We start from the raw sequence: 14,998 nt of genomic DNA on the forward strand, positions 1-14,998 counted from the left end.
ATTTTATACTACTCAAAACCTAAAAATTGGAATAAGAGTTTGTGTACATTAAAAAAAATTTTTGATTCTATGAAGTTGGCTGAAATGGAGCCTAGGGAGGGAGGTGAGGAGGTGAAGGTGGGTGGTGGGGGAACAGGAAACAATTTTTGAAGGAAAAACAAAAACCTGATTCTTTGAGCAGGGTGGTAGAGGGCGGGGTTGAAGGGTGTCTTCAAAATTGACTAGGAAGCTTTTATTCGGGCCTCTCCCTTGGCAATGTTTCATCACAGTACAGCCTCCATTCTTGGCCGAGCAGAGAACTGAGTCGGGATGGAATTGGCTCTCTCGTAGCTCTGACAAGGCAGTCACGGTAATGGAAGACATCTTTTCCCTATAACTTTGCGAAACATGAAAGCAGATATTGGCTCTGAGTATGTCTGATGGTCTAACTTTATTTCCTGTCAACAGAAATAACTCTGATTTATATTTGGTCGTCAACCTCACACACTCATATACACGTCCTGTCGGGAGAGCACAGAGAGATGTAATACACAGAGCCGTGATGCATGTCCATTCAGCAAAGCTTCCTGGCCTGAAGTAGGCCTCAGGGACTGAGAAAGATACTTCAATATTCTCACTCTTCTGACACTCTATTCCCCTGTGCATCCTTCCAGTGAGGTATATCACACGGACTTCGGAAGGGCTCCGGGCTGGCTTTGATCTCTGAGCCCACCTGTCCTCTTTGTGACCTAGGAAGCTATTGGCCCATGTCCAGTAATTGTTGTGAGATGCTGATGGCTGAGGGGCTGATCTGTGCCGGCATGGGGCACACTGTTTTATGCTTCTGATAGTTGGGTACATCAGAGGAGTGAGAGAATTTTTAAAATTCCATTTCCTTCTCAGAATTGATCGATGGTGCAGACTGTGGAAATTGAGTGAATATGCTGTTTCAGTGAATGCCATCTTATATCATCTGGTTTTGAATTCAGAAGCATTCTTTCCACTGTCCTGTTTTATACTTTGTAATTCGCTGAATTTAAGAAGCCATCAATCGTAACATGCACCATTATTTTATGTACCACAAAGGAAAAAATTCTGTCAGTTAAAACAGGACCTAATAATTTTTGACATTTAAAGTTTTGCATTTCATCCTTATTAAAAGGATTCTTTTACACTCATTCAGGTAGATTTGCATCATATATCCCATTGGTGCAGACGTAAAAAATACATGTAAACTAAATTGGCTACGTTTCTCCTAAAACTTTTCATGTTCAGAGTCTAAGTCTTCCAAATACCTCTGCAGAGAGAAACTTCAGTGTCTGTGTTATCACACACGGTGAAGCGTGTCGCCCCAAAACACAGTGACAGGGCCTCACAATGGCAACTGCATCACGATGGTCACCAGGCTGGCAGTGAGTCTATGTGACTGCAGTTGTAAGATGCCATGGATAGTGAGAAGCCGAGAATTTGAGACACATCCTGATTTTAGAGATGTTAAAATATGTGTGTGGGGGGGAGGTGCATCTTAGAATGAAAGAAATACAGCATGTTTCATTGTCAAAGCACATTACAAGATTTAAGGTCTATAAGATTTTAAAGTCCTTTACAAAAAAGTTCTATTACTATTTCTTAGGTTCGGTTGTCAACCTCTGAAAAATATGCAAAGTCTAAAACCACCCACACCTGCATTACTGTCTCAGTGTAAGTGATCTGTGGGATCTGAAGTGAACAGACTTAGTTTGCTGTAAGACAGACACTAGGTGGCGCTGTCCAACCCGCCACCCGCGGGCCACATGCAGCCCAGGGTGGCTGTAAATGGGGCCCAACACAAAATCAGAAATTTACTTAAAACATTATGATTTTTTTTTGTGATTACATGTTGCAATGTATTTAATATGTGGCTCAAGACAACTCTTCTTCTTCCAGTGTGGCCCAGAGATGCCAAAACGTTCGTGCATCCAGAGCAGGGGCGTCAAACTCATTTTCACCGGGGCCACATCAGCCTCGCAGTTGACTTCAAAGGGTCAAATGCAATTTTAGGGCTGTATAAATATAACTACTCCTTAACAGTTAAGCAAGAGCTCAGTGCTGCTGCCGGCTAGAAACAAGGTGCCAGCCGGATAAAACAAAGTGGAGGGCTGGAGACAGCCTGTGGCCTTGTGTTTGCCACCTGTGGTCTAGAGGTTTTCTTCCTGAAAGAGAAGAAAGGCTACAGACAGGGCCTTATCTATCCGTTCATCAAGCCTGTGAGGCAATGTCATATTCCTGGGAGAGGTGCCTGCCAGTATTCATCAGCCTTTCATCAAAAAAACCCATTTTCTAATATAAAATGATTTATTTGTGCCTATTTGGAAAAGTTTTTGTTAAAAAGAATACTAGGTGTCTTTTTCATTTTTTTGTACAGAAGCCTAAAACAAAGTAGCTGACGTATACTTTTCTAACATCATTATGAAGAACCTTTTTTATAACATAGCTCTAAAATAAACAGTTTTTTATAGGAAAGAAAAAATTAGTAGTAACCACTAGAATTATATTTGAAAAAAAATTCTGTATTTATTGAGTACAAATTGGGGGTAAATAAGCCGGTCTCTTTTTTGATAGATTAATTGAAATGTATTAAAACTTACAGGATTATTATGCAATTTATAAGCATTCATATTTTATTTACTCTCAGGAACTTTAATTTTTGAAACTAGTGTTTCACATGATCACGCACAGTCTCATAAACACGGATTTTTTCCCCTTTCCACTTGCCTTAGTCACAGAGGTAAAAAAATGCTGGTGATTCTGTCTTTGTCCAGCGGAGGGCAGTAGTTCACATCTTTAGAAGCAAGATTCCTATTTCAGGTTGGACCCGCATTAACTGGAGAAACCGCACTACCACCATCCATGCCTCTGGTGTCAGACTCCGTCTGGTCACAGCCCTTGGCAGTGTCAGCAAAGCCACAGTGAGTTGACTTCAGGGGTCCAGGTGGCAGAGTTGAAGCCTCCTCTTCCCAGTTCTGTAGAATCTCCTCTTTCTCCCCCAGCCCTGGGGTGTGCAACACAGGTGAAAATATGAGGGAGGGCCTGGGATAGAGCCCTGCTGCTTGGCTACCTGAGTTCACCTTTGCAACAAATTCGCAGGAATGTGGTTAAAATGCACCGCATTCCCATCCCAAGATTTCTGTACTTAGATTGCATTTACTCCTGTTTTTTCTTTTTAAAAGATATTTTTATTGACATTATAGCTTTTAAAAAAAGATTTTATTTATTTATTTTTAGAGAGAGGAGAAAGGAGGGAGAAAGAGAGGGAGAGAAACAGCAATGTGCAAGAGATACATGGATCGGTTGCCTCTCACATGCCCCCACCCAGGGACCGGGCCTGCAACCCAGGCGTGTGCCCTGACTGGGAATTGAAGCGTAGATCTTTCAGTTCGCAGGCCCGCGCTCAATTCACTGGGCCACACCAGCCAGGGCCCATTTTCTGTTCTGATGCCAGACAATGAGGAGGAGATGTGAGCCTTTGGTCCGATAGGGGCGTCTCTCATCCAGACACTTCCTCTCCATCGTAACATTGCGCAAGGCCTCTGCTTCCTCCATACCATGTTTGGACAAACCGGGAACTCCAGGCCCACCAGAATTCCCAGGGGACTGACCTGCAGAGGCACCTCCATTCCTTTAAACTTTCAATTAACAAGGAATACTTTGGGCAGCAAGCCACCTAATGTCATTTTTATTAGTCAATTTAAAGAAAATGCTAAAATAAAAATTTTTCCAAGGTCCTAAACAGGGTGACAAATACTTCAGAATGCCTTATTCTAACCTTGTGCATTACTTGAGTCTGTAATGGAGTCTCAGTGGAGACGCCATAGAAAGGAACAGAATCTAAAGCTGTCATGGAAAAAAATTAATTAAATTAAGTAAATAAATAAAAAGAAAGCTATCATGAAAGTCTAGTCTTAGAACCCCTGCCACTGCTTTTCGTTAAAACAGGTGAGGTGCCCAGGCTGTTATTCTTTTCAATACTATGCCATACACACAATTTCAGAAATAGCAGCAAAATTGACACCAGGCTGTCACCATCTAGTTTAAGCAACAGAATGTTACCAGCACCTTCGATGCCCTCTTTGCCCTTCCCTGCCCCCTTCCATTTGCTGCCTCCTCAGAGGTAACCACTTTCCTAAACTGTAATCATTTCTGAGCTTTTTTTCTTTGACTCCCTGTCTGTTCTAGCCCACTGGTCTAGCTGTCTGGCCCTGATCTAAAATCACCCGGTGGGCATTACTGAAGCTGCATAGTAAGTCTTCCTCTCCGGTGGGTCAAGCAGGAATCCCCGCTCCCCTCACTCTCCCAACCCTGCCCTTCTTTTTCAGGGGCATCTTGTCTACTCCTGTTCCTAAATAAGAGTAATCTTAATGTTCACAGGGGAAGCGAAGTCAAGTGCCTCATTGTAGCCCCTCAGTCTAACCAGCTGGTTTGAACTGTGGCTCTCAGCAACATCTGTGCTGCCTGAGGCTGGTTACTCCACCTCTCTGTGACGGGATCACCGACCTGCAGAGTAACTGCAGAACGCTGTGGATGGCTCGTCAACACTCGAGAAAAACCTACACAGAGACAACAAGGTCCTGTGGGGAAGTAGGAATGGAATGGCCACTCTCTCTAGTGGGGAGCACCCTGTTCCCCTGCGGGAGAGGCTTTTTATTGGTTTCGTTTGCGTAAGAATTCAAGTAAAGCTCATTACTCATTGCTAGGAAATAAGGATCAAAAAATAGATAACAAGGAAGTCTGAGGGCCTATTTTGAGTCAGGGTCAAAGAGCTGTAAAACTTTGAGGAACAAACTTACTTCTTCCTTGGACCCTTACCATTCAACTGAGAGCATTCTAAACAAAGCAGGTTTCACAGGATTTTACATATTCTTTCTTAGGCCTGATCACCCGGGGAACCCACCCTTTCCAGCACAGGGCAGCACCACCCTGTCATTGCTTCAGGCTTAGGTGGAGCAAGGGAAGTAAGGAAGCCAAGAGATTAGGAGATTTTCTCACAGACAGTGAGGACTCAGGCTATGTCAAAGCCGAGGGGCAAGGGTCCATCACCCCCTTTTGCTGTAGCCCCCAAAGTCCTTCCCTGGGGGCCTCCCACATGATTGTGCCTGTCTTAGATCATCCCCCTGCTTGGGGAATCTTACCCGTCATTGGTTAACTGACCGAGCATTGGGGGCCAGTTATAGATGAAGTAAAAGGAGCAGAAGCAGTGCTCCTGCCAGGGAGATAAGCTTTTGTCTCCTTGCTGGCTTACGGTCCAAGGTCATTCCCTCAGCCTTAGCTTTGGCGGGGGTTACAGCTTCTGATACCAGGCAGGGCGGTTCCCAACATCTCTGAGCTTCAGCTTCCTCACCTGTGACAGACAGAGAACAATAGCATCTATTTCATAGGGTAGAAAGGGGGCTCAGATATTTGCCTGGAAAGTGTCACTGTTGACTCTGAGTAGCAGGGCTTTCACGGTCACACCAACCTCAGCGCAGCCCTGGCTGTCTCTCACCAAAGGTGTCACTTGGGACCATTTTCTTTATTTTTCCAAACCTCTGTTTCTACATTTGTGAAAATGGGGATGATATTAGGGTTGGGAAAATTTAAATGAGAAAACCAAGGAAAATTGCTTAGCATGTTGTCTGGTGTATGGTTAAGTGCTTAACAACTGCGTTTAAGAGTTTTAACTAGATTTCATTTGGAAAGTGGACTGCACCTTAATGCTAAAAACTATCTCTCTCCTCACTCCTGAGTATCTACAAAAACACTTGCCTCAGGGTCACAGGGCAGGGAGCTCTGGCAGTCAACAGAAGTTTGCAAAGCCACCTCCTGTGTTCTTGCAGCTTTTCTTTGTTTTCATGTTTTTAAGGTGCAGCCACTTTGGGAGGGAAAACGTTCCTGGTTCAACGCCACACTCACCTCCCCAGGCCCTTCCTCTGGGGCCACAGCCTGCTCTGCTGGTTGAGGGCTGACAACGCAAAGCTATTTCTTCACTTGTTTTCCAGAATCAGAGGAAAGTTTAACATAACAAAGTTTTATAGCTCCTGCCCTGTAACATATATTACTTTAAAAAAAAATAAAAATGCCTTTCCCTTATCATGCATGATTCTTTTACATGTACAATTTTCCTGACGCATTGGCATGATATCCCACAGTTTGCTGTGACTTGGAGGTTTATGGCCCTTCTGTGGCAGATCAGACTAAACATAATTCATTCATAGCTACTTTGTGCTCAGGGAAATAAACCCCTAAACTTAAATAATTATGGTGTGACCTCTGTAAAATATTATTTATGGTTCTAAAACTACTATTAGGTAGATACCAAGATGTGCCAAATGTTATAAACCAAACACCAGTCAGCAAGTGGGACAGTGAGTATTTAATTTATTTTTGCTTTCCTTTCTGGATATTTCTCTACAAGTGTTATTTTCATTTAAATGGATTCTGGGGTAATTGTCTGGCAGAGGAAAGCAATGTTCATTTACATTTTATTATAGAATACTAGAGTAAGTAAAGAATTCTCCTTTATAAAGAAGTACCACAAAAGTATAAACATTCCATTAACTCACTGGAGTTTAATAGGAAAAACATTGATTTCCTTTGGGTGTTAAGTAACTGTCCCCATTATCAATGGATTAATATAACCCATCTGCTATTCATTTCTGCAAATTAGTTTATGGAGGAAAACCTGATTGCACATTTAAGTTCTCCAAATGGAAACTTTAAGCTCAGCATTTCCATAGCATTAAGAATATTTGTGCATCCCCGGCACTCTTTACTGTAAGATTTTGAAACATTTGGGGTGTCATTTCCACATCGTGTTTTCTTCCTCAGTTATTTCCTATGCATTCCACTATACTGTAAGCAATAGTATGCTCAGTCATTGTACAGTAATGGAATCATTGATTTCCTAATAATCATTCAACAAATGTTTGAGGACACACCATGTGCTTGCTCATCACTCAACTTGGCACTGGCAATAATAAAGATGAATGAGAAAAAAACGTTCTAGCCCTGAAAGAACTAACGGTCTGGATACAGAGACAGATAAGCAGGAAGCAATTCCTAGGCAGCACAGTGAGTGCTGTGAGAGCGAACGGGACATGCACAAAGGGGAGAGTAGGCTCAGGACAGGGAGCGGAGGAAGCCCGGAGAGCCTGCAGTGGGCTTCACAGAGGACGGAGGACACAAACACTGAGCGTGGTCTGGAGGGTGAATGGGCAGATTTGGGTGGTCAAGTGGGCAAGCAAGACCATGGGCAAAGACACGGGGGGATGTTGGATTCAAGCCTCTTCAAATTATTCAACATGGCTGGGATTTGGGGGGTCTTGGAGGAAAAGGAGGTAAAGATTTAGAACAAGGCCAACTATGAAGCTCTTGTAGGCTCTCCTGAGAAATTTAGACTTCCTCCTATGGGCTGAACGTGGATATGAGAGGTTTTAAGTTGAGGGCAACCTGGTGAAATCTGTGTTTTGGCTAGCTCATTGTGGCTGGGATGTGCGGGATGAACTGGAACCCAATTAGGAGGCTCCTCCAACTTCCAGATGAGAAATAACAAAGCCCCGGGCAAAAGCAGTGACAAAGAGAAACCTGACTGAAACTGCACTTGGACATGGAATCACATCCCACTGGATGAGGAAAGAAGCAGGGGAAAGAGTCAAAGAAGCAAGTCAGGCTTCTGGCCTGGGTGACTGAGAGGAACAGAGGAGTCACGTTCAGCACCTGGGACTAGCGAGAATGGGTTTGGGGAAGAGGTCAGTGAGTCACATGCTGCCTGTGGGAAGTTTAGGTGTGTTGAGGGAATATGAGTTTGGAGAGAAGTTAAGATGGAGATAGAGATTCTACTATTTATATGTGCAGTTTTCAATACTGTTTTTACAGATTCATGAAAGTGAGCATATGAGCTAATCTGACTAAGTAAAATTGGAGAAACACTACACTCCAGGTATTTTTTGTTTTTGTTTTGTCTTGCAAATTGTGTTGATGTAACAGGCAATGTTTAACCACTAAAGCCCTGCAGGAAAAGAGTAAAAAGTATATTACATTCCATCACTTTCTATGAATAGGAAGTGTGCCTTTCCCATTTTAGATTTTTAAACAAAAATGGGAAATATCATTCATTTATTAAAATCACAAGAAAAATTCATCAAGTCTTTCACTAAAAATACTGAAGTGGTCCATTCAAATTAGTAGCACTGCCACACCCAGAAATTATGTTCTTATTTAAAACACTACTTACTTGCTCTAGCTGGTGTGGTTCAATGGATTGAGTGCTGGCCTATGAACCAAAGGGTCGCTGGTTCAATTCCCAGTCAGGGCACACCCCTGAGCTGCGGGCCAGGTCCCCAGTAGGGGCGGCACAAATGCAATCACATGCTGATGTTTCTCTCCCTCTCTTTCTCCCTCCCTTCCCCTAAAAATAAGTAAGTAAAATATTTTAAAAAATAAAATAAAAAATAAGTAAATGAAATCTTAAAAAAATAATAAAACCCTTAATTAAAAAAACAAAATAAAACACTAATTTTAGAGCTTTCTGACCAAAACCGAGGAATATAGAAAGGAATATACTTCTACTTCATCAGTCTTGATGACTTTCTAAAAGCTCCCGTGTTTTGATGGATAAGATTAATGAGACCACATAGTGTTAAGCACCTTGGATTTTCAGAACAAAGGCCTTTTAGAAGAACAAAGTATCATTGTAAATGACATATCATTTACAGTTTTCATCAGTAATGTAAGGTTTTAGCCACTTTAATGGGAACTTTAATGCTTGATGTGAAGGGCAAGGCTATTAGCAAAGGTTCTTGACAGTAATACCTTTGCTTCTAAGGAAAAAGATAAATCACACTCAAATTGATCAAAAAGACAAGCTGAGGGGTTCAGAAGAAGGTGAACCACCATTGACTTACAGAATTTCTCTAAGGCCTTGTCATCCCTGAGTCCACTGGTGAGCTCTGCCCTCGGTGATGGGCTTTCTTCACTGCCAACCCCCACTCCGGCCTTCCGGACACCTTGCTAGCTCAGAAAAATGCCTCCTGCTCCAGACCTCGTCTTTCCCTTTTACTTCCCTCCTCCTTGCTTTCTGCACTCCCAGTCTGCCCTAGGTTTCGTTACCACAGGGTTTTTCTGACCTGTGGTGACCTGCTCAGCCACATACATGAAATAGGGAAATTATACTGCAGGGGAGGAACACACTTTCCTCTACCCTCAAGGTTCTTTTGGCTGGTCTAATAATCAACAAGACATGTGGCAGATTAGCAAAAGCAAATAACCGAATTTAGGGGAGCCCCACACATCTGAGGAAGTCATAGACCCCACAGGCAGAAGAGGTTCAGGGCCAGAGAGAGAACTTGGGCACGTAAGACACCCCGAGCCAGGGATCAGACAAGGTGCACGGAGCGTGCTTCACGGGGCCACTGCAGGGTGATGACCACACGCTTGGTAAACAGAAGTTTGTCCTGCTCTACGGATAGGTCAAAAGAGGTAATCTCTGATCGTCTCTTATTTAAAAAGAATTTTTTTTAATTTTTGTTGAATTTATTGGGTGACATTGGTTAACAAAAGCATTAGGTTTCAGGTGTACAATTCTATAATACATCAGCTGTATAGGCTACAGTTGTCTTTAGCTCAAAACAATCTGCATTCCACAGCGGCACATCTTGGGGTGACTGATTCTGAACCCCCCATACTGACTTGCTGACCAAAACGGTGGGGAAGTACTTTTTTCTGAATATGCATTGTTAGTCTTATTAGGACAGTTATGGGAGATGGTTGTATATATAGAGTCAGCACTGTTAATATTTTTGCAAATTCTTTACAAAAGAATTCTTTGCAAAAAAAGGCGCTACTCTCATAAGAGATCTCTTTAGGATATTAATGTGTTTCAGGTTTACTACAACCTTCTTAATGACACTTTAAAAACGACTTCATTTTTGTTGGAGGGAAATTAAGAGAAATTCCCCTGAGGGGGGGATTGAAGTTAAAATATATATTTTTAAAATTTGTCATCTAAAATCAGTCAGCTATGCTTTAGCTGTAGGAAAAAAAAAAAAAACTGGGGTATAAAGAAATGCCTGATAAAAATAAAGAGGGAATTTACTGTTATTACAGTAACTGATGACTTATATCCAAGGGCACATAAAGAATTGATTACATTGCAACTCTACCAATAACTCTTTGAGATTTTAAGATTGTTGAGATTGCCAATGACAGAAAGAGAGCAGAGGATTTAAGATGAGGCAGAAAGGGCTGTAGGTATGTATTGTGATGTGATATTTATTACTAAAGGAAATCCCATACTACTATTCTGTCTCTGATTTTTAACAATTGCATAGTTGGTAAATTGTTTAATTGATTTGATTCTGGAGAGACATGGAAAAAATCTTTGTTATATTATTCTATTTCAGGAGTTCCCATTAGCCACATTAGTTTCTCTTTTTTTTTGTTGTTTTATCAAGATAGATCAAAGCACCTTTACAGTCCAATTGTTGAGGTTCACTCTTCTCAGTCCAGAAGACAGATTCAACTAGGATACACTTACCGGCAACAAAAGAATTCAATCCCAGCTAGAATCCTGAGGTAGCAAACAAAATGCTACAGCACAAGAATGTTTCACATTTTTTGCTTTTAAGGTTTCTGTGGTTTTGTAGTACCAAATACCTCACAAATAATTGCAGTTCAGAATTTGAGAAAGATGCAGAAATAAAGAAAACTGCTATCATCACATTCATTAATAACTTTTCATACTATGTATATTTTAAAATCGACCTCATTTTCACAAAATCAAACAATATTTGAAGATCACCTAATTCATACTGTATGTTGATGTTGAGATAAGTTCCTGTGGCTTTAGAAAGTTAGCACGGAAAGACTGAGTTCACTTTGAGCCTTATTCTGAAGGATGACTTTCTTGCTGCAATATGTCTGCTAGTAACAAATGAGCCAAGAGGTTGGTACTGTTTGTGCCTTTAAGATCATAGTTCAAAAGCATTAAGCAAATGCGATAACAAAGTTAAAACAAACATAACCTTTATTCACTTTCAAAAACCCAGAGAATAGGGCATGGAACCTTACTCATTGATTTAATCAGATACCTTAAATTTTTTTTTGTAGTCTCACTTAAAATGTTATAGCAATAGCCTGAATATTGTACAGATGATAGCAAAATACATGGTTGCTCTCAAGTACACAGTAAAAAATGTAGTGAATTCTCACCTCCAACACAAAGAAGGGCTAGGCTAGTGAACTGCTAGATCAAACATTCATAAAAAATACAGATTACTTTGTATAATGATCATATTTTCACAGCTTAAAATCACAGTGCGCAATCTGACAATTAAATTGTGTCACCTTCAGGAGTTGGGAGGCCAACACACTGAAATTGCTAAAAATTGTCTTTTGTCTAGTGTATGTAAATAGTGGAACAGAATCTCTTAAATCACATCCCAGAGATCTGATCAGATGTCAGGAACATGCATGCTGTCTATCAATCATTAATTTTTAAAGAGCTAGAGTATAGTAAATTAGAATTAATGTAAAAACACTCAATACAACTCAGTATTTCTTTTGATTACTAAAAACAAAATACTCCAAGGTCTTGCACTGCCTTACTGGTCTGAGCAAAGACAGTAGCAACTGGAAAGTAGCTACGATGGAGAGCAGGTGCTAGAGAATCCCGTCCGACAGAATGCCACACAACTCTTTGCTTTCAGCAAATAAGCTGGTTAAGATGATATCACTAAGATTTTTTTTAAGTTCTGTAGGCATAAAAAGCTTTTTTTAAAAATAATTCTATTGTTTCTTAGAATAACTTTGTATATATTAGGGTAATTTTAGAGTAATCAGAGTTTAACATTATCTCAAATGCTCAAATAATTCTTAAGATTCTACTTTACATATAAGACTATACACCTTAGCATTCACTTAAACATAACTACTAGGAACAAAGAAACTTCACTTGAGAACATAGATTTGTTTTTTTCTTAGACCTCAGGGAAAAGGTAGGTATAAATATGACTTAGGAAAAGCACTTTCCCTCTAAGATTCCTTCCAGCTGATCCTAAGGTTAAAACATTCCCTTCCATGGTCAAGGTAGACCAAACCTACACCATTGACTGCCACTGACCCTGGGACTAAATAACTACCTGAAAAACTGGCGTCTGGTGACCGTTTCAGGACCAGCCTCAGACACATGAAGAAATAGGGAAACATCCAGTATTCCACCTGTTTCCTGGTTCAGGGCAGTAATTCCCCAGTTTGAGGGGTTACAAGAAAAACCTCCAGAGGGGCTTGTTAAAATGCAGCTTCCAGGATCTCACCCCAACCTTATTCTGTCAGAATCTCTGGGGATGGTGCCTCCTAATCCACCTACATTTAAAACAAAGATGGACTCCCCCAGCCGTTCATACTTCAGCAGGTTATTTGTGGGCTTCACTGTCTACCCCACCTTCCCACCCCACCCCCTGCCAATAAAAGAAAAAGAAAAGAAAGGAAGGAAAAAAAGAAAACCACTGTACTACGTGGTAAACGCTCCGGAATGAGAGTCAGGAGCCAATGAGTAGCTGCCTGGTCTTGAATGAATTATTTAACATCTCTAGGTCTCAGTCTCTTCATTAAATAGAGGAAAAGGAGTCTATGGCGTCCCTTTCGATCTCAAATGTTACGGACCTTAAGAACCTAACATGTCAACTCAGTAAATCGTGAAGTAGGTGGGGAGATTTTGCAAGTTTGTCACAAACATCCAACCTAAACATCCCAGCAAGAGTCTGGTAGCCCCCAATGGGGTGTAATTACTCTCTCCGGTTCCCTCATCCACAGCAGGAGAAGTGAGGCTAGGTTGGGATTAGATGAGGGGCGAGGGGGGAAGCCAGAAGAAGCTCGCAAGAGAGTTTTGGCAAGAACAGGATGGATGCTTTCAGCAGGAATCATTCTTGGTCCTCATCCTCGTCGTTCTGGTCCTGGTAGCGAATGTAGACGACCAGCATGACGAAGCCTGTGAGGATGCAGAGGGACCCCACGACCAGGTAGACGATGCCCAGGAAGGGGTTCTTGCCGCCCATCCACGAGATACTGCTGAAGATGATGCGCTTGTGGCCACCGAAGGCGCGCACGGGGTAGTTGTAGGTGATGTTGACGCGGTAGGCGCCGCGGGGCAGCCCGGCGGAGTAGTTGCCCTGGCGGATGCGCGCGTACAGCTTGCGGAACGTGGGCAGCGCCGCGGTGCGCATCCACACCACGAAGTCCTGGTTGATGAAGCCAGTGTTGTTGGGATCGGTGCTGAGCTGGTAGACTGGCCGGGGCCAGTTGGGCGGGCGCGCGGTTCCCTGGAAGGCCAGAGCCAGGCTGCCGTTCACCAGCGGCGGGTTGTGGAATTTGATGTGGTAGTCGGTCCACCAAGCGATACCGGTGCGGTCGAGCGGCACCTCGACGTAGGGCCCTCCGGGCTGGCGCTGGTGCCACAGCGAGAAGGAGTCGTTGAAGAGGCTGTTGGCAATGGCACCGCAGGGAGCAATGGGCAGGCCGGTGGCGCTGCGCTGGTAGGGGGCGCACTCGTTGACCGGGTGGCGCAGAGCGCTTGGCAGCCCGCTCAGCTGCGCGTCGTCGCGGGACACGCCGTAGCGCCGGTTGTTCTGGTAAAAGTTGGTGAGCTCGTAGTAGAGGTACACCGGGCCTTGGAAGAGCTCGGGCAGTGAGAAGTACCAGGCGCACAAGCAGGTGGGCGGCGGCGCGCGGTCCTGGTCAGCCACGCCGCACCGCGAGCAGTTCCCGGTGCCGGGGTTGCCCGTGTAGTCGTACTCGAGCTCCTTGATGGCGTTGGAAGAGTAGTAGAGGCCCAGGCCCAGGCCGATGAAGGCCAGGCCCGCGCAGAAGAAGAGCGGCAACGTGATGCTGGCCGACAGCAGCGGCTGCCAGGCGGGGAGGCGCTGCTGCGTGAACGCGGTATTGTCGGGCTGGTGGGCGCCCCGCGCCGTGGCGCTCCAGGTCATGGCGGCCCCACCGGTTCAGACGGACGGAGGGTGGCTCAGATGGGGCCAGTCGGGTCGCCTCCCCCTCCGCGCTGGGCGATCCCGGGGGCTACTCCCGGGTCAGGTTTCGGGGGGCGCAGGTGAGCTTTGGTCCCGCCTCTGGCCCCCCACACAGGTGAGCCTAAATTCCAGGTTCTCAGGAACAGCGACCAGACCCTACAGTTCCGCCTTGGCCCAGGTGATCCGGCCCGGCTCCGCCCCTGACGGTGATCTGGAGCCGAGCCCCGCCTCCGAAGGTGAGACGGCTGGGCATTCCTTTCCTCACCTGCCAGGCACCAGGCTCGCGTTTCCTCTGGGTCCGGGTGAGTCGGGATGCCAGCTCCTCCTCCTCCAGGTGCGGCGGCCCCCGGCTGCCTCTGAGTGGCTCATACCTTGCTCAGCTACCAGCTTCCCTTCTGCCTTCCAAGATACTGCGGTGCCTGGGCCGGTCTTCCCGGAAATCATAGGAGCTGCCTACAGCACTAGAGGGATTGTACCGCGGGCCCTAGAGACTTCACGATTTCAGGCTATTAATCCGATTTTATCTTGAAAACAAAAAGTAACTAGATCCTTTTGCCTTTGTAGGTTACCCCCTTTCAGTCAAATTTTAGCCACAAATTGTAATCTCAGGGAATTACACTATAGCAAATCTGTTAAGAATTCAATGACTGCGTTCAAATTGTAGCATTTTTTTTTTAACGGGAAATGATTTTCTGGTAGGTGCCCCGACATGGCTGTATAACTAAGAAAAGTGGAAAGTTCTTTAAAAATAAAATGACTTTAAAAAGAGAGTCAAAGACTGCACGAGGTTTAGAGCATTTAAATCTCTGTAGCTGGTGAAGGAAACTCACAGGGAGAAAAACACACTGAACTATGTGGGATTTCTTTTTTTTTCTCTTCAGATTATTCTTCTGATTATTTGTAGACACCCTGATCCAAGTTTCCCAAAGACTTAGCTGCTGCCCACAGTAAGGATTTTGGAAGTGTTTGGGGTAAGGAGTGGAACT

At 43.8% G+C, this 14,998-nt stretch overlaps 1 protein-coding gene across 1 annotated transcript; it reads right to left on the minus strand.

The window, feature by feature from the left end:
• Positions 1–10,425: 10,425 nt before the first annotated feature.
• On the minus strand, positions 10,426–14,225 carry TMEM30B (transmembrane protein 30B). The gene has a single exon (XM_036010782.1). The coding sequence runs from the start codon at positions 13,971–13,973 to the stop codon at positions 12,912–12,914; it is 1,062 nt and encodes a 353-aa protein (XP_035866675.1). The 5' UTR covers positions 13,974–14,225; the 3' UTR covers positions 10,426–12,911.
• Between the last annotated feature and the right edge of the window lie 773 nt (positions 14,226–14,998).

The sequence above is a fragment of the Phyllostomus discolor genome, chromosome 1 (genome assembly GCF_004126475.2).
Source record: "Phyllostomus discolor isolate MPI-MPIP mPhyDis1 chromosome 1, mPhyDis1.pri.v3, whole genome shotgun sequence".
Taxonomy (NCBI): domain Eukaryota; kingdom Metazoa; phylum Chordata; class Mammalia; order Chiroptera; family Phyllostomidae; genus Phyllostomus; species Phyllostomus discolor.